Source organism: Dermacentor andersoni, chromosome 2 (genome assembly GCF_023375885.2).
Source record: "Dermacentor andersoni chromosome 2, qqDerAnde1_hic_scaffold, whole genome shotgun sequence".
Lineage (NCBI taxonomy): Eukaryota > Metazoa > Arthropoda > Arachnida > Ixodida > Ixodidae > Dermacentor > Dermacentor andersoni.
Window position 1 is genome coordinate 134,952,336 of NC_092815.1, and position 26,850 is coordinate 134,979,185.

General features: G+C 47.2%; 2 protein-coding genes across 2 annotated transcripts in view; both read left to right on the plus strand.

Moving 5' to 3' along the window:
• Nucleotides 1–3,322, plus strand: part of LOC126540681 (potassium/sodium hyperpolarization-activated cyclic nucleotide-gated channel 4-like) — a 65,146-nt gene extending 61,824 nt beyond the window's left edge. Inside the window, exon 10 of the mRNA XM_050187518.3 lies at nt 1,047–3,322. Coding sequence (XP_050043475.2) covers nt 1,047–1,246 — 200 coding nt within the window. The 3' untranslated portion in view covers nt 1,247–3,322. The remainder of the gene's footprint in view (nt 1–1,046) is intronic.
• A 5,777-nt stretch (nt 3,323–9,099) lies between these two features.
• LOC126540683 (uncharacterized) overlaps nt 9,100–26,850 on the plus strand; it is a 206,298-nt gene continuing 188,547 nt past the window's right edge. The window contains exon 1 of the mRNA XM_050187520.3: nt 9,100–9,718. Coding sequence (XP_050043477.2) covers nt 9,293–9,718 — 426 coding nt within the window. The 5' untranslated portion in view covers nt 9,100–9,292. The remainder of the gene's footprint in view (nt 9,719–26,850) is intronic.

Genomic DNA, 26,850 nt, shown 5'->3' on the forward strand with positions numbered 1-26,850 from the left:
TATATATATATATATATATATATGTTCTTAAAGATTTAGTCATGGTTGTGCCGGTATTAGCATCTTTTATTTTGTTCCTTCGGCGACGGAATGGTGACTGTGGCATGCAGCCGATGAGCACGAGGTCGTAGGCTCGATTTCCGGCGGGGCTGGCCGCATTTAAATGGTAACAATCATGTGCTTATTGCTTAAGGTGCATGTCACAGAATCTCACGTGAGAATTAATCTTCAACTCACTACTGCGATGCCGTCCCTCGTAGCTCATTGAGAAGTCTGGGGAAGTTCAACCCCACCAAATATTTTGTCTTCATGATCACGTATGGTCGCTGAGAGCGTGATGCTTTGATGGTTGATTCTGATCAAATGTGTTTTCTTTAGTGCACGAGAAAAAGTTTAAACCAGACCGAAATTTACTCGTCTGTCCATCGGCGATATCTGTGGGGCATAATGCCGGGAAATGCCCTTGTGCTGAGATTTCGCCACGCATATAGATAGACCAGCTGTAGGTTTTGTAATTCGCAATCTGTCAGTCACCACGCTGTTTCGAGTCCGTGGTGAGAGCCACACAGCTTTTGAGGGTATACTGAAGTTTAAAAAGCAGCGCTGCTAACTTGAACCATAGAGACAGCACGTACGATCTTAATCAAGCCTTAATCAAGGTGTACTTAAGGCAGTTCCTGTTATGTCCGCTGGGGGGTTTCGTCGGCATGTTTGTCACAATGATTTATTCCTAGTAGTATACTCGCCAGAAAAATGGTGTGTCCCCGCCCATCAGGATTCTATCTCGAGTTCGCTACGTTTGTGTCGTCGTGGCACCTTCGTAGTTGTCGTCAACCTCCACTGCCGCCTTCGTTGTATGTGTCGTATTGTAATTTTCCTCTTCGTCATACCTTCATCGTCGGTATTGTCCCTGCGTCGTTACCGTTGTATCAGCTACCGCTCCTTTTGGCGACACTTAGTCTTCCCCTTCGCGTGGTACTCTCTACAACATTCTCCTTTCCTATTTTTTTATTTTTCTTCGCCTCACCGTCGTCGCCGACCCGCAGAGATGTGCATGCTGACCCGGGCCCGTCGGCAGGCGAACGTGGTGGCCGAGACGTACTGCAACGTGCTGTCGCTGTCGGACGAGGACTTCCAGCGGGCGCTCGACAAGCATCCGCTCATGCGCCGCGCGCTGGAGGCACTGTGCGCCGAACAGGGCGCCCAGTTGAACCCTGCGGCAAAGTCGCCGCCCTCGCTGATGTAGCGCAGCCGCACGGCCGCCGATAGCTAGGTCGTCGCCTCGTTGTGTGTGCGCGCGCCGTGGCGTCCGCATGTGGGAACCCCGCGCCACCCGAATGGGTCGTACGCTGCGTGGAGTTTGTGCCGCACAGTTTCCGTGATCGTTTGCATATCGTGTATGTAGAGACCAATAACTGTGCCCGGATGTGTTTATGCGTGTAGCGCTTCCACATGCAGCGCCGCGCCGTGCCGAGACTGTGTCCCGCGACGATACCACGCGGTTGCCATCTTGGATCGAGTGAAAAAAAAAAAAAAACGAGAAAGTGTTTCACTTGCTTTTCTTCCCGTTCCCCTCGGATTATCCTCTTTTCGCGTCAACCCCCCTCCCCCACCCCCTTTATTCAGTACTGTGCGTGCAGCTACACGCTTAGTGCAGGCTTCGCAATGTTGAGTGTGCACTTTTATTGATAAGCTACTTTGTTTTGCGAAGACAGCGGTGATCATGTGTCATAGCATTTGAAACCTCGACATTAGTCGAGTCGCTAGGCGATTCTGTTTAGAAGAGACGTTTTCATTACGCGCGCGTGGGAGACGCTCGTCTTTCTTTTGTGTACTTGTTCCTCTCTTTCTTTTCCTTCGATTTTGTACGTGTACAGTTGCGCCAGTTACCCGCATTGTTCAGCGACTTGTTGAACAATAATGACAACGTGAAAATTCGCATTCGTTTAGTGCTCCAGGTACGTAACAGCTCTGCCCACCGTTCGACGCTGTTGGAATATCCGTATCAACAAGGACAAAATGCTCCCGCCTATACATCCTGGCTACATCGGCCGCAGCAAATGCGCTCGAAGGCTAACTCCTTGCTGTCAGGTGGTCGTTAAATCACGACTTTTATGACAGCAGGTAAAAAAAGCACAGCTTACAGGGTGAGTCGGTACCAAAACCAACCTCCTTTATTCGCAAACGAGAATAGAAGGGAAAAAATTAAAGAAGCAATTTCTTCTGAAGTCGTGTTCACGTAGAGGCGCTTTCTGGGAAAAAAAGATGTGCCGTCTACCTACAGCAGCAAGATGATATTTATTTATTTTCCTCCTTTCTTCTTTCCTTTTTTCCTTCTTTTCCTTGGCTACGAACTGTGTTTCCCTGTGAATTTCGTATGCGAGTTTTCTCCTCGTAGAACCCTGCTGCATTCGAATAAAACGTAAGCTCTCTTTCACAATAAATTTGTGCCTCTAGAATTGTATTGCGTCGACTTTTTTCGTTGTCGATTCAACGACCACTCAGTTAATAACTGCATAGAGAGAGAGAGAGAGAGAGCGATGCGTATCCCATCCCTAAATGGTCCACGCACGACTTCAAATGTAGCCAGCGACGCCACCCACTCCAGTGAACGACTAGCGAGGGGCCAGAGAAGTGGCCTAATGGACTTCCTGAAGCTGCCGGATCCACTAGCTCTGCCCAAGGGCGTAAGTGCCGGACAACGGCTGTTCAAACAGAAGTTCGAGCCCTTGTAGACCGCGCCATAACCTACCGCCGAGCGCCGAGGGGAAATCTGTGAAGGCGGTGCTGTTTCTAAGCGAGCTCGCTGAAGAGACTGTCGATTTGTAGACGACGCACTTAGCTGCGCGAACGACGCTTTCCGCGTGGCCGTGCTGGCGAAGCTAATTGCGCGATTATTTCATATTAAAGGAGTACGGGAGCGCAGATGTTACGCTCGAGATGAGCACGTTGGCAAGACTTGCACGCCTAATTGATATGGCATTTACCATTCGATGAATACGCGCCACTTTACCTTCCGTCTTTTGTGTACTCAACAGTGCGTTTCTTGATTGTTTTTCGAGCTAAGTGTTGTTGTTTGTATGCGTCACTTTCGTTGTTGCTTTCGTTTTTTCTTCTTCTGTTTGCTGCGTAATGTTGAAGTTGTAAAATTTTGTGGCTCTCTTTAGTCTTGTATTGTGAAGTATGTTATCTTGCGTTATCTTGTATATTGAAGGATGTTATCTGGTGTTAATTTGTTTTTCTGAAACCACGTAGCGGCTCCGCGTTGCCAAGTCCTGTAATCGTAGGGGCCATACTGTCTCTGAAGCTGCATTTGCAGCGGTTTTTTTTTCCTGCATCTTCTAACCTGCATCTTCTAACTTGTTAGATGTTAAGAAGCTTGAAATAATAAAAAAAAACGTTTTTATAAAGCCTTGATTTAGTTTGCGTCGCATTTCAATACGCATTCTGTGGGCAAAACAAAAATCTGGCAAGGAAAAATGTTGGCGATGCGGTTTAGGTAAATGTTTTTTACAGAATCTATGCCGCGCCGCGAAATTGTAATGAGAAAGCTGGGGCATTTCAAAAAGCCGTCTTCTAAGCTATGCGTCTTGGCGAAAGCCGACCTGATGGGCAGATTCTGACAGGATCACCCTGTCAGAATCTGCCCGTCAGGTCGCAAGCTTAATTCATGCCTAGTGGGACGTGGCTTGTATAAGCACTTAGAGCTGCATCGCATTTAACTGTGCTGCAACATTTATGCACTCTTAATAAAAAGCGGCATATATTATGGGGGCTTCTCATTGCCTTGGAATTTTCTGCCCATGCGATCCGAGAAGAGAACGATTGAACCAACATGGCGACATTATTTCATCACGCAAGAGAACAATCTTTTTTCTCCGCTGTGGTGGCGTAGTGGCTTTGACGTTGTGCTGCTAAAACCGAGGGCGCGGGGTCGAATCCCGACCGCGGCGGCCGCATTACGATTAGACAAAATGCAAGAAAAAAAAAAGAAAGACGCCCATGTCCCGTGCATTGGGTGCACGTTAAAGAACCCCAGGTGGTCAGAATTAAACCCGAGTACCCCCACCACGCCGTGCCTCGTAATCGTATCGTGGTTTTGGCGCGTAAGACCCCTGAATTTAATCAATAACTCTTATTTTTCCTCACCCGGGATTCACTCCCAGTTCCGCTTCGTGCGCACAGTCGTGCCGTCATTGATTGTGCTCATCGTGGTCGACAACGTCTCTTGTATCGGCAACGTACGCGTCAGCTAGAGCAATTGCTGCACACAACTAGCTCTTTAACCATTGTAACGTGCAATGTAGCTCAAAGAAATGATAATCGGTTAGTCGGTTCCTTGAAATGACCAAGCATGCTTGGCGCCGTGTAGCCGTTTCATACGGACTCACTCGACTCTCATTGCTTCTACTGAAACGACACAGCCCACTCCGGGCGATCCGCTAGGAATCGGGCGGTACGAGGGTAGAAGAAATCGAAAAGAACAGATTAGCTGAAAGGAAATTGATAATTAGAAATAGAAAGTAAAATTTAGCTGATGCTGCGATGAAGTTGGTACGAATAGCGGAAAAGACGACATATGGCCCTTATTTTTCTTTTCTTTTCTTTAAATCTGTTGTGTGCCTTGACCTATAGTTAACTTCATTATGTAGCCGTCGCGCTTTCGTCGGCGTTGTACTCGTCGAGACAGCAGCACAATTGCCTCCCTTTTGTGTGGCGCTTTACGCTTCTTTTTTTCTTATTTGTCTTTCTTCCCCCTAATTTTGCGAGATATTTGTCATAAACGAACGATGGGCTCAGTGCCTGCTGTGTCAACTGTAGTGCGGTAAATGCCATTGTAAGCAACTGGAGAAACAAGTGATGGAACGCGGCAGTTCGTGTTTGTACAAGCGACGACGCGGGTTTTGTGCAGGTTTTGATCGTTAGCTGTTGGTAGACATAGCCATAAACAGCTGCCTTTGTTTTGAAGAGTCTTGGTAAAGGATTTAACGTTTAGAACTAGCGGAATCGAACAATAATAAAAGCAATAAAATAAACGGAATAAAATAAATGCGTGTCTATTTCATTTTTTTTTCTCAATTTTCTCGACGCGATGCCAGCTTTCGCAATCACGGAGAGCAATAAACGAAGAAATACGAGAAAATGCCTGGAGAAATTTCAGTTAGCTTCATCGCTGCAACGGGCACAGAAAATGAGCTCGCTTCTTTAAACAACTCTCTGCCGAACCTTCCTTGGAAAATTTAGCTCTCTAACCAAAGTGAAATTGCCAGGAATCACCTAAGTATAGCTGCTGGTGTGGAGAAGAACTTTCTGGGCAGCGTGGTTGTTTAATATATAAAATAAAGAAAAGGGGAGCAAACCGCTTCTGCCGTTTTGTTGTCCAAAAATTTGTTCTCCCCGAGCCCCGATGGAAACACAGTCGGTTACATTATTTTGTTCTTTTTTCCGACTTGCACGGATGGGGTTGAAAAACCTCTTTCGCACTATAGCAATTTCTCTATTTTGCTGCAATTTTGTAAAACTTGTGTCAGGTGACGGCCATGATTACGCCCAGCCAACGCGTGCTGCAAACCCTACTTAACTAATGCAAATACAAGTGTCTTTCTCACTGTCCCTCTCATACAACCATAGCTTACAACAAGGCAACATTGCGAAATGTACGCATATTCTTGCTCTGGTGCCCAGAAACAAAGCAAGTTACGCCTCCGAAAACCTTCGTAGGACGCGTCATAACGCAAGGCAGATCGTGGGAACTATGATCAACACCAAAGTGCAGCTGATTGATTACTTGCACTGTTTTTTGTTGTTTTTACTATTTGAAAGAAGGCTTATTTGTTCGTACTACTTGAAGAAAATTTCAAAGAAAGAACTTTGTTTCTTTGTTTATCTGCGAACCAAGTTTCACTAATACTAATAGTTATTAACTTGGGTTGGACGTAACTTATGTTGTTGGTACAGCCAGATTTTTCTTGCACCTAATTTGTTTGCGTATACTGCGTCAGCACCTAAAACTTCTTGTTTCTTTTTTTTAAATATTACACGTAGAAAAAAAAGGGGGGGAAGGTTGTTTTTGATTTGAGAAGACTCCGCGGTCAACCGCGACAGCACAGCACGAACGCTCAAACATAAATCGCGAATATAACACGCGAATGGTGAACAGCACGCAGAAGTATAAAAAAAGAAAAAGCGCGTCATTCGAACGCGCTTAGAAGTGTTTCCCTTTCACCAAACTACTCTCATCAGCTCCCAGGGCGACGGCAGACAGCGCGGAGCAAAAGAAAAATCGCGCGGCGCATCGTTAAAAAACGACCCTGTAGCACGGCGAAGACACAACTTTAAACGGCCGAGATCAGCGTAAACCGGCGCTCCTCTCTCGCACCTCCTCACCCTCACGTCGCTCGGTGCCAAGAAAAATGACTTTATTCTCAAGCGCGCTTCTTCGCGCCGCGTAGTCGTCGTTTCCGCGAGCGCTCGCGTCCGACGCCCGATGGCGTTCTCAGCTGGCACACGGGACGAGCCTATTCTCGCCCTTCGCCACCGCTGCGCAGTGCTGGGCACGCACGCGCAGACACACGCACGCACACTGAGACATCCGACACCCGGCCTTCATTCGTCAACGTCGCAGCACGCGCGGGCATGCGTAATGGCCTTACCTGGCTGGCAACGAGGGAACCTTCATCACTCTTTAAGGCGCTTGTACGACACGGGTGGCGGGCCGTCATTACTCAGAACGCTCGGGGAGGCCTCGGTTGAGAGGGAGGCCACGCCGTTTCGAGGTGTCGTCGCCGTTGTCGTCGCGAGAACTGTTGCTCGCGAACTCCGGCCAGTCGGAATCGCGAGGAGACGCAACAAACGTCGCATATATATGTGAATCGGGCGAAATCTGCAGCCACTGAACGCGCAACCTGAAGCGCTCGCTCTCGCAAGCATGTTGGAGGAGTCGAGTGATAGTGAGATGAATGAAAGTGACGCAAGAGTGAGCGTGGGGTTAGATTCAGTGAGTGAGGGAGCGAATGAACGAGGTGAATGAAATCGGTAGTTGGACGACATCTCGTCAGGTCGAGAAACAAATTAACATTGGAAACATAAAAGAACAAAACGTCGACAAAAGTTGACGTTTCGGCTTACACACGCAATCCTTGTTCACCCAAGAAAGAAGACTTTCGTGTGCCAAACCGGACCGTCAATCACTTTAGCAACACCACTTTGGTCGGCGTTCCGTTTTGAAGACATGTCTCTCTCAGCTAATTATCCTCACTCTTCTGTATCGAGTACGTGTGTTTCTAGCCTCTTTTATGAGTCAATCTGAGATTGCGCAGTCTAACAATGTGGGCCAATACCGAAGGTGGTGCACTCTAAACATGTTCCCTTGGGTACGTGCATTCCAAAAAATATCGGCCGATCCCTAAGGTAGGCATGTCTAAAAATTTAAGCAGTCCGATGCTCCTCCCAGACCCCTGACACGAGATGGGACGCGATAGTGCCATGCACAGTGATTCTACTCCACCCTCACCCCACAACTCACTCAGGAAGGCATTGTCTTTAATCGATATCAACTAGAGGTTGAATCACCTTTTAACGTTTTTATCTTCCTTTGTAATTTCAGTAAAGAATTGAACGAGCGGGTGAGAATTAGCGACTAATAATTGTACGCGACCGCAGTTTTCACAATGGACGGCGTTAAGAGAAACGACCAGGAATCAATTAGCTCCTCGCATTGATCGATAATTAACCGTTCCTTACTTTATCACTTGCTGGAAGTTTACAACTATGGTGTACGTCCTGGCATCTTACGGCTAATCAAAGTGTTTGAAGAAGTTGCCTCATAGTAATTACATTACTGTCTATTTAAAAATAATGAAAGTGATCACATATCGTCTTCTTTTGCGCAACGGCCAGGGATCGCCAATGACCGACAAGTAAATTACTGCCTCGTTTCCCAACATGTAGGATTTAAAGTATGCGACACTTTCAGCATCCTTGAAAAGCTCGCAGTTTTCTGGCCCGCTTCGTGAAATTAAGCTACTCGAGTATGTGGCTTCAAATACTCCTGAAATATCGGAGTGCTACACACACTGCACGCACTCGCAAGGTATCGAGCGAGAACCTTTGTGTTTGTGTGGCCGAGTTCAAAAGTAATTATATTCGGATTACCCGACGAACGCAGTGTTTGCTCTGGGTATAAAGGCACTGCGGCTATCTGTTTCATCACCAATATTTATTTCTTGATCTTTTTAACAACGTAAGATTTATGTTCTTTACGCTCATCCGCTCTTAACCTCGAATCCTTACGCCCCTCTAGCAATGTCTTCACACAATGCCGCAAATGCATGCAGTGGTGCACGCTTTACAGGCGAACTCGCTCTGCAGTTTTCATCCCGATGCGAATAACTGACTTTACGTCGCGGACGAAATAGTGGTTTCTCCTCGACATTAAATTAGTACCGCATTCATGTTACAATAACTATGACGGGAAGAGGAATCGGCTAGCAGCCGAAACGGAAGCTATTTTGTATATGTCGCCGTTTTCACATGCGCGCAGAGAAGCGAGGTGGCGCTGGCGTTGTTGACTTCGAATTTCTCTCCCGTCACGACGCCTAGCTCAAGAATCGCAAGTGATCGGAATTGTTCGTCTCCTCTAGTTGAGAACATCACCCTCTCGTCGCTCGTTTTGCCGGTACCACAAGGGCGTTGTCGGCTGCCGTGCCACATCTCCGACTGCAATTTCGTTTACTCATTTCGCTGTTTACGATACGTTTGTACTGCGCAGAAACACGTTTGGTCTTGGATGGTGCTTGCAGAGAATAGCAGCTGCTTTCAACGTATACACTTGCTACCACCAGAATTCAATTCATTTACCACCAGGTTTACAGGTTGCAGCAGGCGAAGAAGCCCGTCGTGATGAGTATGCGACGATGTTCGGCTAATTTATGCAGTTACACATTTCTTGGTGAGCTTGCTTGCGAAGAGGGCCACAGCGTGGAAGCGTCGCAGCCGACGGTAGCGCCATCGAGGTGCCCCAGCGGCGTTCTCGCGCGTCGCCGTCGAGCAGACGACGGCGTCCGCGGTCTCCCGTGTGCGCGTAGAAGCGGCGGGGGGGTAGCTGCGCGCGCATGCGCGGAAGAGGCTCGGGCCCGCTGGCATCGGCGGCGGGGAGGCTTGCCAAGATGGCGGCCTGCGGATCGGTGCGAGGTCGTCGCTGAGGCCGCGGTCATGCGGGAGCCCTGGGTCCCGCGGCTGGGGCGCCCTTCGGTTGACCCACGAGCGTGCTGCGACACAGCGCCCACGAACTATGCCCTTGGCGCCTAGACATGGGACGGCACCTTGGGAAGCGCTTCTCGGGCGGCTCGTGCTCTGCGCCGCCCTGTGTGTGTGCCGCGGTAGCGGCAGCGGCAGCGGCGAGCTGCCTCCTCCGGCCGAGCCACCCGTGTCGTTCCCCCCGTTCCGGTCGTCGGCGCGCTGCAACGCTTCGTGTAGCGCTGGAGCGGCAGCCGCGGCCGCATCGTGCGCGTCGCCGCCAGCTCGGCTGCCCTTCTGCACGCACCTGCCCATGCGGCGGCTGCTGCTGGACGCCGGCTCGTGTCACGCCGACCGCCTCGACCGAGCGCTGCGCGCCGACCAGCTCGCCTGCCTGGTCGCCTGCGAGTTCCGCGCGCTCCTGAGCCGCTTTGACTGCCTCGGAGGCTACTCCGCCAAATGGAACTGCCACACATGTGCCGTGAGTATGGTGTGCTTTCACTACGCTATCCGCCGCCGTGTGTGACGACGTCGTGGCGAGATACGCTCCGTGCACCACGGCCCACCGCGTGGTTATAGGAGCAGGTGGCGTGGCGCGGCCGTGAACAAGGGTCACTATTCGGGGCACGGCCGCGGTACCGTGCATACCCTACGCAGCGTGCTTTTTCATTTTGCCAGCGTCGCCCGTCAGCTCGAGCGCGCGTTTGCACGAATCGCGAGGCAGCGGCGGCGGCGGCGGCGACCGAGGCTTGACCTCGGCACGCTTCTTCACTTGCTCGCTCACTGCCTGCGCGCGCGCCGCCACTGCCTTCTCGTCGCAGCCCGTTCCCGAAACTGGGCACCCGTGTGTTCGAGTGTTCCCTCTTTCCCGATTATACGTTTCCTCGCGATCCCGAAATGGGAACGGGACGGTTCGCGGCATTGCTTCGGGGTACGATTGGAGCACTGATTGCAAACCCGTGCGTGGCCGGGCAGCACTGACTGTGTGTCCCCCCGGCCAACCCTAAAACGCGTTTTCGCTCTGCTATTCGTGCCGACGTTTCCACCAGTGGTGTGAGAGGATGGGAATGAATGGGCAGATACAGAAAATGTAATCCTGAAAAGACTATAACGAATCGCTGATAACGATGGCCTCCTAGCATTAGTGGGACCGAGCATATTTTCTAGCTTTTCCTCCCCGGAGCCGTCGGTCGAAATCGACTGTGCTCGACATTCGCCTTTGCAGCGTCACTTTTGGCAGTGGCATGATTTATATGTCATCGTTGTCTGGCGGTCGCGTCACTCAGCCCTACCGGATTCTGACTATATCACGGTGAAACAACTTCGAAGAAAAAAAAGGAGAGAAATCAGTTTATCGAAGCGGGCTTGGGAAATGCCTCGGTACCCCGGAGTTCAAGGTTTCCATTTGCCTAGTACTAGCACCGAAATATTTCTCGATGGTGGCGCCTCGTGAGTGAGTCGGAACCGACCTCCCGAGCCACGAGCTCGGGATGGTTCGCTTTTGAAAAGAGAGAGAACAATCGAAGGAGAAAACAGTCGCGACAGACACGACAGTTCGTATACGTTTGCGTGAGAGCGTGTCTGTCTTGTGGAACCACCGGATATGCCTGTCCGCTTGCTTGCGACGTTCGGCACGTACTTCCTTCATCGCAGTGAGAGTAAAAGAAAAGCTCTTTTTTTTTTTCGCGAGCGAGTCTGGTGAACGAGATTGGTCTTTCGCCGCGTCTATAACGAGCTCGAGAGCGTCCTATTAAGGGCACCCCTCCCCCCACTCCTTAACTTTCCGCCCCCCTTCGCATGCCGCTCGTTGGTTATACGTAGACGGGCTCGGCAGCTAAGGCTACTCGCAACTCTAGCTCGCGCATTTTCGCGGCGCTTAGTCACGTCAGTCAGTCTCGCCTTCTTTTTTTTTTTCACGCTCTCTCTTTTTTAGGTGCACTTCTTTCTTTTCTTTTCACGTTCGCCCTTTCGCGCGCCGCCTCCATCCCACTCGCGTATGCTCTACGATCTCGGCGCGCTGCGCGCTCTTCGCAACAAGCACGTGTGTGCAACGGCCGAACGGCGCGTTTTTGTGCCGCAGTACGTTGCTTTTTTTTTATCGTCTCGATTATTTTTCTCTTCGGTGCTGGCGAAAGCAAAACACGTCGCTAACGAGCGGGGCGGTTCAGCGAGTTCTCGCAGGCGACCGACAGTGGCGCAAATGGGAAGGAAGGCGACGCGAACGGGACCCGAAGAAGAATCGTCGATATGTACGTTTCGTACGCAAAGAGCTGTTCCTAAGAAACGTAGCTCGTGCCAACAAATCGCGACCGCGAAGGTGGTGTTCGCGATCGCTCCGGCTAATGGGAATGGTCTTTCACGAGCGAAAAGCTTCTTCTGATTGTTCGGCGCAATGTAGGCCATAAATTCACAAAGTTATTAGAAGCAAGCGCTCCATCCATCACTATATTCCTGCCCTTTCCCTCTGTTTTTCTCGCATTTTATCTGCGGTCACGCGATCGGAGCAACCGCGCCGAAGGGACACGAAACTGCGCTGTCATGATCGACTGACCCAGTTAATCAGGCATATGCTCAAAGCGAGACGTGAGTTTGAACGTTGTCGATAAGGGCTTCAACCGGGAGTGCTTATACCGGTTCGTGGCGACCACTCAGGATATTTACGGCATTTAAAGCCACCAGCGTGGAAAGAGTGCGCGCGATCATTGCACACGTTCTACTTGTGGCGTCTGCTCGTTGCACGAAACACTGCGCCATCGTATATCGTGCCGATAGAAACGACGTCCGACCGAGATAACAGCGCACAGGTTGAAAAAACAAAATTGGCATCAGCCAGTTTCAATGCCGAACGAGTCAAAACGTATTCACGGGCCCGTCACAAGCACCTATCACAAACAAGCAAGCTTTGCGAGTCTCTGCATGTGTTCACAAAAAATCTCGTGAAGTTAGGATTGTCCGCAAGATCGAAATGTCAGAAATTGTAGATACTGCCCATATTCTTAGCGATAGCGGCCGGTCAATGTCAAAGAACACCTGTAAACTCAAAACAAGCTTCGTGAATTCGGTCCCATGGCCTCCGCGTCGCAGTTGGGAACGCGGGTCCATCTGTGCGTGCGCGTGCGAACATTTGACATCTGCACTCGGTACGTTCTATCCCGCTCGGTATCTTCGCATTCCACGATTCAGACTGTCTCCATTCATGGCATCCCCGAAATGATGACTAGAGGAGGAATCGGCGAATGAGAACGAGCTTCGGTTCTCCACGCGTTAGCGTGTCGTCGTTCGGGCCGGCGATGGGTGGCGAGGGACGGGATTTGGAAAAGGAGCAGGAGGAGGAGGAGGAGGGATCGGCGGCAGTGGGAAAGCTCGGGAAATCCGAAACTCGCCGTCTCCCGGCCCGTCCATCGCGACCGGCATCGCCATGTCCGCATCGGTCGCCGCCGCCGCCACCGCCGGCGCTCCAGCGGCCGCACCACAGCGTCGCTCTGTTTGCCCAGTTGATTTGTGCCGCGTCGCCAAGGGGGTGGCGAAGGGATATCTTCGCCAGACTGCTGGGGCCTCTGTCGCTAGCTCAGCGTGCGGGACGTCGAATGACGAAAGAAAGAAACTTACGAAGCGAGGCGCTCGCTTTGCGCTGTGGTGGATCGTCGGGTGGTTATACCACTTACCTCGAGCGCGAGTGACATTGTTATTAGTGGAACGGGTTGGGAAACGCGCAAAACCACGGCGGTTGTGAATATAGAACGAAGAGGGGAAATGAAAGATCTCTTGTCGACCTCGTTGTGTGGATGGCATCCTTTCTGCTTTTAACCGTTGCGACGAGAACGGAAAGCAGGCTTCGCGAGTCCGAGCCGTACGTTTTAATTGTGTGAAATTCTTTCGTCGCGCGATCACCGTGCGCTTGTGGTCTTGAGCTTGGGCGTTACTTGACGACGTGCATCTTCTTTTTTCTTGTCTTTTGTTGTATCCCGGAACATGCTATGGTGCTTGTGATGTAACACGAGCGTGAGTTGTGCAGTACTGGCTGCATGATGTCACGTTTATAACTACAAAATAATTCCGTACCATTTCTTCATTACCTCCAACAATGGGGGCACTTCTGTTGTCTTTTTAAAGAGTGACCGACGCAAAATAAAGCGGCCAAATAAATAAATAAATAAGTGTTGAGACAGTCTTTTATTTTCTGGTGTTAGTTTATAGTCATTTCATAGATAAAATTTGAAAAAAAAAGTATGCGCATTTGTTGCTTGAGAATGACTCTCAAGTATTCAAAAGTTGTTTCGACACATAAGTTTTGCATATCGGCCCAATCGAGCGACCAAAACCAGAGCGAGATTGGTTGGGGGAAGAACACCTGTTTTAACGAATCTCACTTTTTCGGGGGCCGGCTTCTATAGCGCCAGTTTCGCGAAGTTGTTGATTTCGTAAAACTACTTTTCATTGGACAGCTTCCTGCGTATGACTTTGTTAATAATAGCACTAGGGCCGCGTGCTTTCTTAATCAGAACCGTCCTTGCATTTGAATAGCGTTGTTTTTTGTATTTTTCCGCAAACCAATATGTCCTGACAATATTGTGTCTAAAGTGTCAAGCCTGAAGAGCTATCAGAACAGCTCACCATATTATTTTTAGTAATTTTTAGCCCTCCGATAAACGTTCTATTCGCATGCGATATCTACTTGTCGGTACCACAGTTCTCCGTCCATTTTGTCCACACTTATTATCCTGCCACGCCGTCACATAATTCATTCGGTACGAATTTCAACGCTTTATCCCGACGCTTTCAAATGAATTTAAGACGCTTATACCGTTTCACTCTTCCTAATGTAATGTTATAAAAGGCTATCAAAAAGGCTAGGCCCTGTTTGTCCCAGAATACAGTCACCCGGCTTGATTTCTGGAAGCTTTGTCCGATGCCGAACGTCGAAGCTGTTTTTCACGTATTGCTTGTACACGTGTGCGGTTGTTCCGTTTGTGGTCTGATACGATACGTTCCGAAATTCATGAAATGTGATTAGCTAGCTGTCACACACTTAAGCCACGTACTTTGGAGCTAAAGCTTCACTCGGCATACGCTCCAGTTGTGCATAACCGGTCCTTAGAGCACAGGCTACATGTGAACTCAGGCAAGACGTTAAACTTTTGGTACCTCGATATCAGCTTTCATCGAGGACGTTGACTGCTGCGTCGTGTGGTGCTATGAAATGGAAAACCCATACACATTAACCCGCCCAATTATTTCTTCTTCTTTTATTGCAATTTGTAGTAAGTCCAATAAAACAAGACTCTCTCTTATTGCGATAACAATTATCCTAAGGCTCGAGGCGCACTTGCGCCATCGCCGTTGACGTCGTCGTTGTCGTGCTGTCATGCTATTGACGACGCATGCGCGGCCAGCTCGTGGAGAAATAGAAGGCCCCCAGGGATGCGCAGTGCGTTTTGTTTCAGAAGCGACAAAGCCAAGCGGACGCGCTTTCACGTTCCGCTCAGTCGGTTCTATACCGGAGCCAGGGCAGCGTTCTGGCTTTCACGGCAAGCGTCAGCGCTCGTGCTGAGAAGCTGTGTGCATATCACATTATGGTGATCGAACGTCAAGCTATACTTATGCAGTCCTTTCTTAGGACGCTTGCCAACCACCACGGTTTTCCTTTACTCACACCTCGTTCACCGTCGAGGTTCGACACCTCATCACGCTCATCACGCCAGCCTTCTGAGACGCCTTCAGTACAACGCTAAAGCTTGCTATCGCTTTCGATGCTTTGCCTTCGGGTAAAACTGACAATTTTTCTTAGCGCCTTCTCTTGCAGCTTTCAATTCGATTGTGGAGCGTCTGCTCGGGTATTTAGCAGGAAATACAGATCAGGCACTCGTTAAGTGCGATCGAAGTACTTAAAATCCCCACAATGTGCACTGGTGTTCCAGATTATATGTTTCTACATTGTGTAAAATAGTGTGTGGAAAACTGTAGCCAGAACAGCAATGCTTCTCGCGACACGCGTTCAGTCTCTATTTCGTGAAACTGGTTCCAAGCACAAAGTTTCTAGCAAAATTGTACGCTATAAGCACCGACTTGTCTTCCATTCTGCGGTTGTAACATTCCACTTAACGCGTATAATTAAAAAAGTTAATTAGTAAATATGTAGTATTAATACTAGTTCCGCACAGCATTCGATTTTCTCAATCATATTTTGTTATTAAAAGAACGAGTTAGCATAAATTTGTCGCCTCAGAATAAATTTTTCCTGCTGCCGATGACACTGGGGGGTTCTTTGTGGATTTTGCCATATGTGTATCTTCTATCTGAAGATACATGATACTTCGTATGATGAACATGATACTTCGTATGATGTATCGAAAGTACAGATACTGATACATGTCTTGCAGAATGTATGATGATACATATACAAGACACCGAAAGAGTCATATCATAAGAATCCAACAAACACTGACACCAAGGACAACATAGGAGACACTACTTGTGCCTAATAAATGTAATAAACAAACGATAAATTAATGGAAATGAAAGTGGATGAAAAAAACAACTTGCCGCAGGTGGTGACCGAACCCACAACCTTTGCATTTCGCGTGCGATGCTCTACCAATTGAGCTACCGCGGCGCCTTCCCCCAAAGGATCACGTTCTCGTGACGCCTGCGGCAGAAAGGACGTTCCACGTCCGCCGCCAAGGTCTGTGAGTGGTGGCGCTGGCTGACACTTCCAGGGTTCTACTAGGTAACATAAAATACCCGAAAATGTGGATTTGGAATTCATAAATCTTTAGACTATGGGCTTTTTCTTGCTATATATATAATTACGCTCTAATACACGTTTTTCTACCTATCCTTGTTGTACAAAATTATACACTGAAATATTTTTTTTATTCAGCTATTCACGAGTAACTGGCGTGCATGTTACTAACGTTAGTGAAACTGGTGCTGTTTGGCGGGTTCAATGCCCTCTTGTGGAAGCGTTGGCTCCATCATGAGGCTTTTCTCGTTGACCTACTCTTGATTCCTTTCTGTTCCCATTTCCAAGTGAGCCCTTTTGTCTTGCGCTGCTCCAGAGTTACTGAATCCTGAAGACGTTTCCGATTAGATCTACGTCGTCGATTTAAATGAGATGCACTTAATGACTTCGCCAACATCGAGGATATGAACGGTCATTTTTACTCACTTCCTTGAAAAACCTGCCAGCAGCGTGCTTTCAGGCGCTGAAACATGGTTACTGGGTTAGGTTACATTTCTTTTATTGTTTTTATGCTTGCACGTTCGATTGCGAAGCAATTGGGAAGGAAACAAGTGACCCTCCCTCCAAAAACAATACGAGTGCTACTTTTCCGTTCTTCTCTAAGACCTCAAACTATTTCAAGAAAGGAAAAAAAATCTTATGCTGGAACTGTTCGTAAGAGCAAATGTCAGACAATCGTGATGGCGGGCATACTGTTAGCAAAAGCTGCTGGCCTGTGGGAAAGACCCTTCGGAACGAAAAGCTTCTTGAATTCGGCCCCTGTTTCTGTTTTCAGAAAGTCTTGTATTAAGTGTCTTTTGTATTAATATTACTTTAAAATAACCTTCTACGATCTCAAGTTCAGCATATTCTTTTCTTTCTAATTATTTGCCCGCAATAGAGAGGCGTTTCTCACCACCATGCCGGTAGCTAGAAACAGTCAGTCGGGGAGTAGAGAGACAAACTATAGCACTGCAATCACGACTAACGAAAGCAAGCTCTAAGCATTTATGAAGTCGAGGGGGGGGGGGGTGCATTTATTAATTATTATTCGTAAAGCAGAGTCTCGGACAACTTTTGGAGAAAGAAAGAGATGACACGTAAAAGTAACAGACTCGAAATATTATATTCATGTTCTAATGGTACGCGTTTTAATGTGCCGCAACTATGGCAGCGTGACACTGCTCCCGTCCTCCTTTTCCAGTGTGATCTATAATTATGTGCTAAAAACGGAAGCTTTTATTTTTGCGTTTCCACCCGGAGGATATTACTTAATCTTGCTTCTCGGCTATTTGCAGGCGGCGTATACAGCACCTGCTTTCTCTTTTCTCAAGGCTTCGCTGCTATTTCGTTTGGACGCGCCAGTTGTAGAATATTCGCGCCTGCATTGCGGAAGAACCGAGCACAAAGCTTTAATTAATGGACCTTCTATTAGTAGCGAGAGTAATATTACTCGCCTCTGTACGATTACTCCGGGCCCACGATGATGTCATATTCTTTTCAGAAAATGTGAGTGACGACGGTGCAAGAAATTAGTTGGCAGGGTTCTCGGAGCTCGTGCTTAGACTCTGAGCAGGTGCATGATATCGTGCTGCCCGCATCGCCTTGAACAAGCAGGAGCTTGTGGAATACTTCGTACAGCCAGTCCTCGTAGTTTTCTTTGAATTTGATGAGTGACACGATGAACTCTCGGCAATGGAGGGCTTATAAGACAAAAAACATTCTCCTCTGGATGGGCTCGGAGCCACATAACGATGTCAAAATATTTTTTTCGTCAATTGAACTCTGAGTAATTGAATATATTTGTCAAGCAGACAACGTGAGATAGTTGCGACCAACGTCAGCAGGGCCTTCAGCCTTGGTTTAATGCGATCTCGCTTTTATGATGTTTTTTTTTTTTGTAATGCTCCATTGTGGTCTCTTTGCATGAGGACTGTTGCACCACTCGATTTGGCGTTTATTTTTCACTAGCATCTCTACGGAGATCGATGTCATTGGGCATGCAAAAGCTGCTTTGGCATTTTGCCGTGTGACAACGCGTTAAGGAGTATTTCAACAGCGTCAAGCCGTAATGTTGCTGCTGAAGACAGCAGATACGTGACGCATGTGGGATGATAAGTACTTCCTGCCCACCCTTCCAAAGAGAACGGGTGAGCTTCCACGAAGCGAGGCAGTTTCTTACATTGTTTATATCGGCCGTACATCATATAACCACGCAGAGCAACAAGAAAAAAAAAAAGAAAGATGAGAAGCGGCAAACAAAACGTGCGCAATAATAATAATAATAATAATAATAATAATAATAATAATAATAATAATAATAATAATAATAATAGTCATTATTATTATTATTATTATTATTATTATTATTATTATTATTATTATTATTATTATTATTATTATTATTATTATTATTATTATTATTATTATTATTATTATTATTATTATTATACCTTGGCGTACGCGGCTCAATTGATGCTCCTTTGTGGCAAGTGCTGATACGTGGAAAATAATTGACGTCACTATATAGAGTAACTAGTAAAAAGAAACGTATGCAACAATGAGGACAGAACATTCTAGTTAAGCATATATTATACAATCAGAAACACTCGCAATAGAATTTGATGGCAAATGTAGAAGCCTATATGCAGAGAAAGAAAGAAAAATTTGTACAGTGCTCACGGATTGAAATAGGACACGGAGCATTTAGTACAACCCTACATATGTGCAAAGTACGCGAGAGCACAATGTCATGTCGCTAGGAATTTGGTCACCAAAGGTGACGAGGGCTCCGATGTAAGTGTACGCGCCAGAATTACGTCGATGTGACACGAACTGCAGCCGGTTGAAGCGAACGTATGGGCATTACTTAGCCCTAAATTGACGCGTTTTATTCCGTGAGCACTGTATATTATCATGTATGCTTCATCTTATTTTGCGGCTGGCTTTAATGTTTCTAATATTCCGTGTTCTTCGTATTATGATTCGTAAGGCTTTTAATCATTACTTATTTTAGTTAAATGAATGGTTACCCGTTTATTGACGACTCATTAATGTAATAAATCCAATGCTTTGTTGCTCTGCTGACACGGTTTTACGTTGCGTGTTGTCGAGATCTCCGGCCGGGCACGGTTTGCTACTGTATGTCGGCAGGCTCGCAGGGCTCAAGGTAAGCTTTATGAAACATTTCTTTCGTCAGAGCTCTCCCGGCAGTGGAACTATTTTGTCAACTCCAGCATTCTCACTTTGTTTAATCAGAAAAGTAGAAAAGATTATTAACCGACTGCAGCCATCTACACCGAAATGGGTTCCTTTTTTTTGCAAAATACACCGAAGCATCCTTTGTCGATGCTGCAGTATGTAGGGGAAGTATGGAGGTGTCAGTCTCTGAAGCTGGCCAGTTTGTATTGGTGCTTACAGATGTGCTGCTACACGCTCTTATTGGCAAAGCTTAGTCCGATATTAGAATTGTGCGAATAGTGGAAATTTCGAGTGTGGTTCAAACAGTCATCACAATTCAATTAGTATTCGATGCGAATCTGTGATGACTGTTCGATACGAATCGAATAGTGATCATCGTTCTATATTGCATCCGATTGGAAAATTCACTGGTCAGAATTGTCGAACATTAGTTTCTGTTCGAATTTTAAGGGATAACGACACTTATTGTGGTATACTACCGGGAGAAAGAGCGACGCAAGTTAGTAAATACACCGAGTGATTCTTCTGCAGGGGAGACTGCGGTTGTTGCGCAGAGCCACCCGTTCCTGAGCACAGTAGTGAATTAGATAATTTCCGTTCAATAATTGCATGCCACTCGTAAAGATGCATCGCTTATTTTTTTACACAGCCTACGAATGTGTTGTCTTAGGCAAAGCAGTTTTTTTATTTGGACCACCAGGTTTACATCACCTTAAAACGGTTTGTAGTGCTGCATAGTGTTACACTCCGCTCCCTCGACGAACGTAACAGACCACGTTCATGTGGTGACGCGCATCTCTATCGAGAATAATTAGTCATTGGGCTAATTGGTCTTTCATTGCCGATGCGGAAAGTCTAGCACTAATATATAGTACAGCAACGCTACGGTGTGGAGTTTCAGCTGTTCTGTTATAATGGTAAAATCTAGGATCTCCTGTTGAAAGCTGGAATATGAGAGAAGTGATAAAGGGAAAGTAATCGCGCAGACATGGTAGCAAAAAAAAAGAAAAGAAAGTGGGGACAGCACCGAGAACCACCATTATGGCGGAGGTTGCATTCACGACTCTGTTGCAATTCGACTTTGTATATGCCTGGCGATTTATGTTCAGAATATGAAGTGATGGGGGGGGGGGGACGTCATTGAATGGACCTCTATGAAAGTTCAGTGAAGTTGCTGAGAATTTTCGAAGGGCAATGGAATTGCCCTTGGCCTCTGGCGTTCGCGTCAGTAACCTCCTCATTACGGTCAGAGTGTGTTCTTCGTCAGCCACCGTGTCTTCCTGAGCAGGGGCTACATTAGATTTCTCTGGCGCTTACCTTCTGTCATTTAGCTGATGGGCTAAGCCTATCCCGTGCGATGGTGTGGGAAGTTTTAGAAATTCAATTTTTGTGTTCGACTTCTATTGAGCTGCCAGATTTCTTTGAACTTTAGTGCATCGTTTATTCGTCGTCACAGTGATATGCCGAGGAAAACTCACAGTTGTTTGCAGGGCGCAGTTGACCAGATTAGCTGAAGTGCGCGGCATGAAGCTGATTATTAAAAGAAAAAATAACGCTCAAATTTTTATTTTTGAGTTTCGCGCCGAAAGTCCGGAACCGTACGTCAGTGTGACGTCACGGATTGCAAAGTATTTTCTTTTGCATTTCGGCCGTTGTGGTTAAATAAATGGTATTGAAATTTAATAAGTTCAGTCTTTGGCTAGTTTAGAATGCAGCGCAGTAGATTTTTACCGAAAGAAATTTAACTATACTCCATCTCACAAGCTGGTTGCATCACTGTGGAAGCTACACGAATTCTTGGCTAATAGGAAGGCTGAATGCCCTTCGAGATGTGCTAATCCGCTTCGCGTCGTCTGCTCAGCGTCTGCTTGCCATCCTGTTACATGCTCCATAATTGTTGGACTGACGCAAAAAAATGTTTTGGCGGCGTATCCAGAAGCTGCGTTTACATGCATGCGACAGCATGGCTTCGCTTTACCTCTACGCTTTCCGTGCAGTTACCTTGCAGCCTTCTTAGCAAGCAGTACGGGTGAATGCCCTTACAAATGTTCACCTGCGCCACAGCGTCTGTTCGGCGTCTACTTGGAGTTTGCTCGCGACCTTCATCACCATGATAGATCGGGGTAGTAGTTGCAGTGAACACTCAGGCTTTTGTAGCGTTCCGCATCGTCAGCGCATCACCAATGATAATGCTGTGGCGCCATCTACTAATTAGAAACCAAACCTGTTTCACGGATCGGTGCCGTGTCTGTAGTCCTAGCAGCGTGAAAACAAACTGATATCAATAATTAAGACAAAACATACCTAATCATTTGACCGGAGCGTGAGATGAGGCTTAGTAATGACGGATTTTGCCGCTTGTTTCTTGCTGACATGACGGAGAGCCAGTATTAAGCGCGAATTCGGATCGAAGCGGGTGGTCGGCACTGTATGGGCGCTGCCATGTTGCCACGGTTAGGGTGGCTGTTACGGTTACCGTAACTGCCACAGTTATTCTCGGTATACGACGGGCATGCGCAAAGGTTCTATCAAGTCACGTATCGCTGTACCGTATCATGTAGCGAGCGAAATTACTCTCTAGTGTAGCCAATAATCAGCCAGTTACGCCCGGAACTGTATACCGCTGCCTGTGTACGTCTCATAACTTCGGTAGTGCTACAACCAACTTGCGAGAAGGAGTATAGGCCCGAGCAGGTGGCGGGAAAATCCATGACATCACGGCTAGCTGGCGCGGGAATTTCAAAGCGGCATTGCCACCTGTCTTTTGTTTGTGTGCCTTTTCTGGCTTACCAAGCACCTTCTCGCTGTGGAGTGGCTGTTTGCTATTGTGCAAAGGTAATTTGCTAAGGCAGCTCAAGTAATCTTTCTCTTAGTGCACCTTTAATCTTACATTAAAGACGGTTTTAAGATGTCGGATTTGGTGTCATCGAGATTATTGTGACATCATGATACCGAGCAGATATTACTGACGTTTTGTAGCACTAAGGCTATGTATTACGACGTCACTAAAAAAAAAGCTGAACAATAGCACTCCACCCGTATGCTGTGGTTACACTTGCGTGCGACAGTCGCAGCTATCGTAGGAAACAAGCGAGCCAGTGTTTCATCACCTCACGACGCATAAATAACGAAACCCAATCTAGTTCGTAGAAACAAGCTGCATAGTAAATTATTCATGACGTGCTGACTCTTTTTAATATACTTTCTAGTGTTAAGAACGTTTCAACATTCATTTAAGGCACAAAAGAATGAAAAGATGACTTGTCAAAACGGTCATGTCCTTTAACAGCTGCACGCTGCAAGCGCTGCGTTGCATTGTTTATTCGAAGTCCTGACCAACCCATAACTCTACGGCGTTTCTGAGATGTGTTGAAGATTTGGTAAACCAGGCAACGCCATGCGCCGCGACTACAGTTACAGTGCAGCCATGGAAAATCTGTTGACTCTTAGGATATTGTGGCTTTGTGTGACGCTCTTTACTTACTTCCCGATCGGTGCGCGTCCATCGTTGACGGCACACTGACAGCAGCCGCGTTTCTCATGCGTTTATTGATTTCGTTAGATTTCAGAGACGCCTTCAAATTTTCTTCCTGTTTGCTTTTGGACGTGAGCTGCAAACATGGATCAAGCGTTCGAAGCACGCGCGCTGCGCCGGCGGAACATTGTTGAAACCGCTAATGTAAGGATGGATAGCATGGGCTTGTTGGTTTGACGTTACGAATTGTAAAGCAGCACGAAAGACACCAACAAAAGGAGGACGTAACAAGCACCTATATGTTTCTTACGTTGTCCATCTCTATTGCGCTGCGTCTGCATTCACTAACACAAACCAACTACGGCACATAAATTTCATACGCCGTACAATTTGCCTTTTATGCTGTGCTTAGTTACTGTTCTACGCTGCCTGTGGACACAAGTAAGTCTTTACAGTGGGCGTTGACTCTTTCTCGTGCCTCCACAACGGTCTTTGTCGGTATTTGGAAAAATAGCGAAATGCGAAGCAATGCTCTCGCTGGATTTGACAGTAAAAGGCAGAGGAGTACAGGGATACCAAGGCTGTCGTGCTTCTGTTTATAGGAGGTTGCAGAAACGCCTAGTCTTTCGTGCAATACTTCGGAGACAACAGCATCAACGAAGAAAAACAGTTGGAATTTTTTAACAGCTGTGTAGCCTGGGTCTGGGACATGCACTGCATTGGCCAAACGCGCACGCACTGACTGTACTACTCGGTTTTAGGCGGAGTGTCTAAGTTTAGGTGGAATAAACGTGGAGGATGAGGAGAACAGAGAGAGAGAGAGGGATGAAAGCTAGGGATGTCAACGAAGTGCCCAATTGTGCGTCCGGTTTGCACCCGATATGGGGGGAAGGGCGTTAAAGGATGAAAAGAAAAGAGAGTTACCACTGCCAACACACAGGGCTGCCCATCACGTATGCATTTGATCACTGAGGCCGCTAGATTTCATAAATCGAACGCCCCTTCGTATCATTACACTTTACTAATGGGAAAATAAACATCGTTGTCATTGTCATTGATTTGTCAGCCTGCGTAGCACGGGGCCATGGCCCAAGAATCTCGGTCTCGGAAAATGGTCTGCGATCAAGCATATTTAACTCTGTCCGATGTCTGTCCGATGTCTGTCGCGTCCGACGTTAAAGCGACGACACGATGCGGGTTCGATTGTCTCTTTATAGTTAGACGAGCCGCACATGGGAGAGCCTGCCATTTCAATAAGAAATCTGTCGAATTTGTTAAATGCCACCCCTAACCAGAGGTGCCATAGCAAATCTGCATGAATTCGGGAAAGGTGCGACGGCACTTGCAGCTTAAATATTTGTATCGACAATCAGTCTTTGTAGGCAACCGTTCAAAACACGCGGGGTGTTCCAAGAAGTTTTACGTTTTGGTTTGAGCTAGCAGGCTAAGGTCCCTCGCCGCGTCTGTTTGGGATAAGGGGCCCTGTAACGTAAAACTATTGCAATATCCTGATGTCAAATCTACGTAACCACTTACGCAAGCATCGGGCAGTAATCCGCCGCGTTGTTCGAAAAGCCCAATCAAATGAGGTCTCATTTATAGGAGGATACTTGTTTTACTTTCAAAGCAAATAGCATAGTCTACATCGAGCAAGTTTTCGTATCTAATTGGCTGACACGAGGCGAGGAGCACGCTCAAGTGCAGAGAGCTTCGATACGGCGGAGACAGCACAGTGAAAGAGATAGCCTGATGAAAAGGGTGGTGCCGCCGTCTGCGATTGGTCCGCTTCCCCTTAGTTAGCTTGCGGTGGCTGATCGAAAATTGCGGTGGCGTGCAACGGAAGGTTAAGAATGCCGCTAAAACTCTTCCTCAGCAAGGAAGAGTTGGTAGAGTGATGTCGTATACGTGCCGAAATGGCTCGATAACGTTTTACTGCCACGCAAAAATTTTTACTATACGCAAATAAACTGTGTTCACCCGCAGGTGCACGCAGCGAGTGCCTGAGCGATCGGCGGGCAGCCATCTTCTATTCCTTTTGGAACGGGGCACTGCCCCGCTATTCCGAAAAAACTTAAGTTTTGTTCGGCATATTAATACGCCTTTAACACACATCACTTTGACGTGGTCAGTCTTCGCGGTTTTTTGACGTCGCGTGACAGACAGGTGAAGTGAGCGCCGCCCAAAAACGCTTGACCAATAGCAGAGGGCTAGTGGGGAAAAATGCGTCGAACCAGAAATAATTATGTTTCTTTCGTTTGGTATAATCATCATGCGTAATCAGTGTGCATATATTATATCAAATGGGCCGTTTTCGCCGTTTTCTAGAATAAATGAAGCTTTATCTACCATGGTGAATCAAAAGCTACTAAACATGCACCTCCTATTGTATGCAGGAAAAACACAGGACCACGCCATAGGTTATCACGCAAGAACAAGCTGTGACTCGGGCTTCCAAAGAAATGCGCGAAATTCTTCAAACTAGTAGTGCACGATGCGCTCTGATTCTATTCTGCCGTAGTGTCCATGTTCAGGGATTAAGTCGTGCTCTGTACGTGGACCGGCCCACCCGAAGAAAAGGTACGGTGGCCTGAGCCCGCCCTGGGCTCGAGTCAAGATGACGTCAGGGCGCCCAATGCCGTCCGGCGGACGGGGTCGAGCACGGGCTTTTGGTTCGCCCGAGGACCACGCACACAGCGTTTCGCCAATCATTCTTTAAAAAATTGGCCGTGTCAAAGGCAGCGGTCATGGAGGTTGTTCACGCCGTCATTGATCGCCTCATCGTTGGTCTGCCGTTGCCGTCAGCATCGGAAGTGCCCCGTGATAGCGGGGAGCTTTTCATCGTTTGGCGCCTACAACCGAAATGAAAATATCGAATGACGGCAACATAACAGTGATCCTGACCGCAAAACCAAGACAGGTCAGTAAAATAACAGGTCTTCGCCAGCACCCAAGAAATTGAAGACAGAAATCCTGTAGAGAACATGCAGGCAAGACGCAGGGAAGATGGAGAAGGTGCTTTCCATTTGTATTTTATGCCACACATGACAACCATATCTGAGGCCGAGTAACGGCAACAAAGGAAGGTTTAGGTCATGAGCTATTACGCTAATACACGAAATGAGATAGATCTTTTTTCGGGCACCATATAAATAAATTTTGGCGAAGTGTGTTTCACTTAAATAGGTTCCGATGTAGTGATTGTAGGAAGATGTTTTATTTCGGTCGTCAATCTAAAAGTTATCGAACATTATAAAATATTAATCACCTTCACTAATAACTTCACAACCGACAGGCGAAGTGAGGGGGGGAGGGGGGGTGTCCGTAAATGTTTTGACCAGTCGTGGAGGGCTGATTGCAGAATTCGAATAGAAAAGTATGGAGTAGCTTTACGTTATAGCGCCCAAGGATATAGGAACTGTCTGGGTTTCTTTGTGGGCTGACCGGGCAGCGTCAGCATAGTCGTTACCGACGATGCCATGCAGATATCCGGCAGCCATCGGACGATATCATGTTAAATGTGGATGACTTGATGGAGAACTTCTCTTACATGGGGTACCAGTTGCTCACGAGTTCTGCGCCGTAATTATGACTGCAAATTCTGAATTGCTGCCTTAGAGTCGCACAATATTACTCACTTTCTAGGTTGTGTTGGTAGGATATCATAAACAGCAGTACGAAGAGCGGCAACTTCTGTTCCCGTAGATGTCCTCGTATGGGACACCTTGATTGTAAGACGCTTCCGGCTGGGCCAATGAAAACCTTTAAAAAGTCATCCGTATAAGACACGTGCTAGCATTAACGTCCTCAATGACCACGTCCTATTCGAGACGCACGAGCATCGGTTCAATTCGACGACCAGTATCTCGCGGAACGCTAACTTGAGCAAACAAAAAACATTGAGCTCTCGGGTTATCCTGTCTCAAATAGCTGCCCCGCCGCACGATCTCGGAAGCTCTACTGTATTTTACGCCAAATTCAAGTTTCCAAAATTGCGTCACGCGTTACGGCTTGTCTCGCAAATAATGTGAAAAAGATTGCGTGTAATTGGTTACTTAGGAAAGCAACTGAATTACAGTGAGCGTTACCGAGTAAAAAATGTCAATGATAAATTTCAAAAATTACAAACAATATTTATGGAATACAAGTATTTTATTACGTGTAATTCGTTGCGTACAAGTTTGCCCCGAAGCAAATTTGACACTCTGAAGCAGTCGAT